Source organism: Lipotes vexillifer, unplaced genomic scaffold (assembly GCF_000442215.2).
Source record: "Lipotes vexillifer unplaced genomic scaffold, Lipotes_vexillifer_v1.1 scaffold23, whole genome shotgun sequence".
Classification (NCBI taxonomy): Eukaryota; Metazoa; Chordata; class Mammalia; order Artiodactyla; family Lipotidae; genus Lipotes; species Lipotes vexillifer.
In genome coordinates this window covers 3,464,103-3,468,154 of record NW_006796283.1, presented here as the reverse complement: position 1 = coordinate 3,468,154, position 4,052 = coordinate 3,464,103, and the positions used below count along the sequence as shown (strand labels likewise).

General features: G+C 62.8%; 1 protein-coding gene across 1 annotated transcript in view; it reads left to right on the top strand.

Annotated features, from left to right (window-relative positions):
* GALNS (galactosamine (N-acetyl)-6-sulfatase) overlaps positions 1–2,843 on the top strand; it is a 22,328-nt gene extending 19,485 nt beyond the window's left edge. Inside the window, exons 13-14 of the mRNA XM_007468440.1 lie at positions 144–261; positions 2,731–2,843. Of these exons, the coding sequence (XP_007468502.1) occupies positions 144–261; positions 2,731–2,817 (205 nt within the window). The 3' untranslated portion in view covers positions 2,818–2,843. The remainder of the gene's footprint in view (positions 1–143; positions 262–2,730) is intronic.
* The last annotated feature ends 1,209 nt before the right edge of the window (positions 2,844–4,052 follow it).

The following is a 4,052-nucleotide window of genomic DNA, read 5'->3' as shown; positions in this document are numbered from 1 at the left end:
TCCCGGGGGGCTGCTGGATGGTGACGCCGGGGTGGGGGGGCTTGTTCCTCAGTCTCCCCCCCAACCCTGGCCTACCTGGGTGGGCTGCCCCATTTGCTCTGTTCCTCCCTCCACCTCGGTGACCTGGTGCCCCTTGCCTGCAGCATTGCTAGCACCGAGTACCTGGACGCACTTCGCCGGATCACCCCGGTTGTCCGGCAGCACCAGGAGGCCTTGGTCCCCGGACAGCCCCAGCTCAATGTGTGCAACCGGGCGGTCATGGTAAGTGGTTCGTACGTGGGCTATGGGGGGCATCCCAGGGCCATGTGAGTGCTGACCGGTCTGCTGCAGGCACAAACCCCACTTCCCTTCTGCTTCTCTGTCTCCGAGCTCACAGGAGTGGCAAGGGGGTCGCTTGGCACGTCTGCAGGTGCAGGACGAGCCAAACCCATGTGGGATGTGGGTGTTGAAAGGCTGGGCAGACGGCCTAGGGTGCAGCAAGTCCATGGGCCACCTCCGAGCACAGCTGCCTCCAACTCCACGGGGGCTCACCCACAAGTCCGTCCCATAACTGGGGTGTCTGTGTGGCTCCCTGCTCCACAAAGATGGGCGATCTCCCGTCCCCGCGGCAGAAGCTCCGGCAGCACCCCAAAACCCGCAGAGCAAAGCCAGTAGCTTAGCCTGGCTTCCAGCCCGTGAGTGCCCCCCCCCCGCACACCCCATTGCCCAGACCCGCCTGGTGGTTGTGAGGACGGCTAAGCCCCTTGAAGCTGCAGGCGCGGCCGGGCCAGCGGAGCCGCTGCCTCGAGCCAGGAGGTGACTGTGTGAGCATTGCCGGGTGGCTGTGATGGGTGCGCGTGATGACAACGCATGGATGTTGGAAGCATTCCCTAGGGGTGAGGAGTATCGGGGCCGGTGGCCTTGGGGGTGGCTGAGGGTCATTGGCCAGGGCCAGTGGGGCAGCCTGGTCGCTGTTGTCCACATCTGGGGCTCACAGGGGAAGACATTTGGGGCGGGGGCCAGCAGGGCCTCCCCCTTCCCTTGGAAGGACGCCAGGCTGGCATTCGGGCCTCTGGACTCAGCAGGGGAGCAGGAGGGCCCCCCTGGCTCAGGACCACTGCGGCCCCTCGGGTCCCAGGAGCCTGAGAGACCCCCGCCTAGGGAGGAGCCCCTGGTGCCCCCTGCAAACCCGTCTTGTCCTCTGTGACACGGTGCTGTCCGCACCCCAACACGCCATCTCCTGTCATGCCTGCTCTGTGGGCCGAGTCTCTAGGTAGCAGCCCTTGCCTGGTGGCTCAGAGACCAAAGGGGTCTTAGTGACAACAGGGGAGATGGGGAGGAACTGACTTGGCCGGGGTGCTGCCGCCACCTGCTGGGCGCGGCAGGAATTGCCGAGGCTCGGCCGACCCCGTAACAGGAGAAAGCAGGGACCCCCGCCCCAAGTGAGCTGAGGACCCCGGAACAGCGTGGGTTGGCCTCAGACTCTGAAGCGAGCACTGCCACCAGAGAGGTGCATGGACTTAACAGTGTGTGGACGCGTGTGCGCGTGCACACGCGAGCATGCAAAGCCCTCCCTGGTCCCCGCACTCTGCCTGGGCCCCACTCGTCCAGGCCAGCGGGTGAGGACTCTGGGTAGCGACCTCTGCTCTTGGGACAGGAGCAGCCTGGGCAGCCTGCCTCCCTGAACCCCCAGGCTCACAGGTTGGGTCCAGAATCTGCTTTCTGCATGCACCAGGCCCCTTCCTCTGCTCTGCCTCAGAGGCTGGGAAATGCTTCCTTATCTAAACCTGGCCCTGCCGGGCGGCCTGTGCAATCAGAGGGCCACCTGATGCTATTCAGGGCAGGGGTGGGCTTTACCTGTGGTTCTCACTGGCGCTCATGTTCTGATTCAGACTCAGGCCCTGCCAGGGGCGGTAGTAGGGGGAGTGCCCCCCACAGGGTGATTAGGGGGATGGGTACACCTCCTGGGTGAGGCGACACGACAGAGCCACAAAGGCTCCCTCTCAGGGGCATGAGTGTCCTGTTTTTTGGGGGTTTTTTCTTGTCTTTTTTTTTTTAAAGGAACATTTATTTATTTATTTATTTATTTATTTATTTATTTATTTGCTGTGTTGGGTCTTCGTTGCTGCGTGCGGGCTTTCTCTAGTTGTGGCGAGCAGGGGCCACTCTTTGTTGCAGTGCACGGGCTTCTCATTGCGGTGGCTTCTCTTGTTATGGAGCACGGGCTCTAGGCGCACGGGCTCAGTTGCTCCGCGGCATGTGAGATCCTCCCAGACCAGGGCTTGAACCCATGTCCCCTGCATTGGCAGGCGGATTCCCAATTAACTGCACCACCGGGGAAATCCGAGTGTCCTGTTCTGTTGCCAGGAAATCATGGCCACACAATGCAAGTCTGCCCATGAAGGTGCAGCCAGGAGAGCCTGTGCTGAAGTAGGCCAGCTTTCCCTGGGGCACCAAGGCCGCCACCTACAGAGCTTACCGGGAGGCCAAGGTTGTGGGCAGTTAGCGGACTGTCCCCTTCAGTGACAGGCAGGCCCTGTTAATACCAGGCTGCTGTGGGGCAGTGTCTCCTGTGCCGGCCTCAGGCATTGAGTTGCCTCCGAGCCAGGTAGAGACAGGTGATTCCACACTGCAGCCACCCATTGCGGTGGGGCAGGTCACAGGCCTGGGCAGGGCAGGAGTCTGGAAAGTGCTGAGTCCACAAGTGCTTGGAATAACTGCATGTCCCCTTTCTGAACTTTCATTACCCAGAACTGGGCGCCCCCGGGCTGCGAGAAGTTAGGGAAGTGCCTGATGCCCCCGGAGTCTGTCCCAGAGAAGTGTTCCTGGCCCCACTAGCACCGGCTTGGGCTCAGGACAGGCCTGGGCGTAGGAAGGCTCTGGCCTCAGGGCTCCTGTGCTGGAAGAGCCCCAACTCCCTCTGCCCTGACTGCTGCCAGACGGACGTCACCTATAGCCAGCAGCAGGACCTGTAAGACTACGCCTGCTGCAGCCCGCCCGGCCCTGGAGTCAGCTCCCAGCCCACCGGGCCTGCCTGACTCCACAGCCGCAGGCTCACATCAGCCCCTGAACCGGAGGCCGCCTGCCTCATGTCCTCCCGCTCTGCTCCAGCTACCTCCCAGCTGCCTCTTCCAGGGCCTGAGCTCTGCCCCAGGACCCAGAGGCCTGACTTGCCGTGGCTGCCCCTGCAGTCCCCTCAGGACTTCAGCCCTGGCGTCAAGGGCGGCCGTGCCAATCCTGTGTTGCCCCTTGGCACTGTGCACAGGGGATACCCCAGAGCCCCTCCCCCGCGTACTCCCACCCCATGGTCGGGGGCTGTGAACATGAAGCGGGAGGAGGCCAAGGGCCTCCCTGTCCCGGAGGAGCCTCGACAGCCAAGGCCTCCCCAGTCCAGTGCGGACAGCTGAAGCTGAAGGACTCCCGACCCCAGCACACTGTGGGGCCTGCCTGTGCTTCAGCCCTCCCGTCCTCGAGCCCAGGGTGGCAAAGCTTGAGGATGAGCCCATTCACCAGCGAAATCAGGAGAGCCTGAGCAGGACTGTGAACGGCCTCCAGGGACTCCCCCTTAAGGCTCGTGGGTCGTTTCCACTGTGTGAAGTTTCCACTCTGCAGACTGTCACACCAACTCTGTACTGTTGTAAGACTTGGGCAATTATGAAGAGAACAGGTTTAGAATAAAGTAACAGGCATTTTAGCCTTTTGTTTTTAAATGAAGTTCTATTTGGGGGAAGTTGTCCCCCCTGGGTACCAAGGTGGGGGCTGGAGTGGGCCAGGCCAAGCATTCCATCACTCCCTCCTCCGCTGCCTTCCCGCTGCAGGCCCCTGGGGAGCCAGGCAACAAACGCCTGGGCTTCCGCCTCTGGCTCGCCCCGCCCCCGGCCGTTGGTTCTCTGAACTGCTCCCTTCCGGGCCTCTGCGCCGCACTCCTGCTCGGAGTCCCTACATGCTCTGGTCCTCAGACGCTGGCGCGCTCCTGGGGAAAGAGCCAGGCTGTGTGTGTGCGCCCCGTGCGCGCGCCGGCCCCCTCGCACCGCGCTGCAGGAGCTCAGCCGAGACCCGCCGGGGAGGGAAGA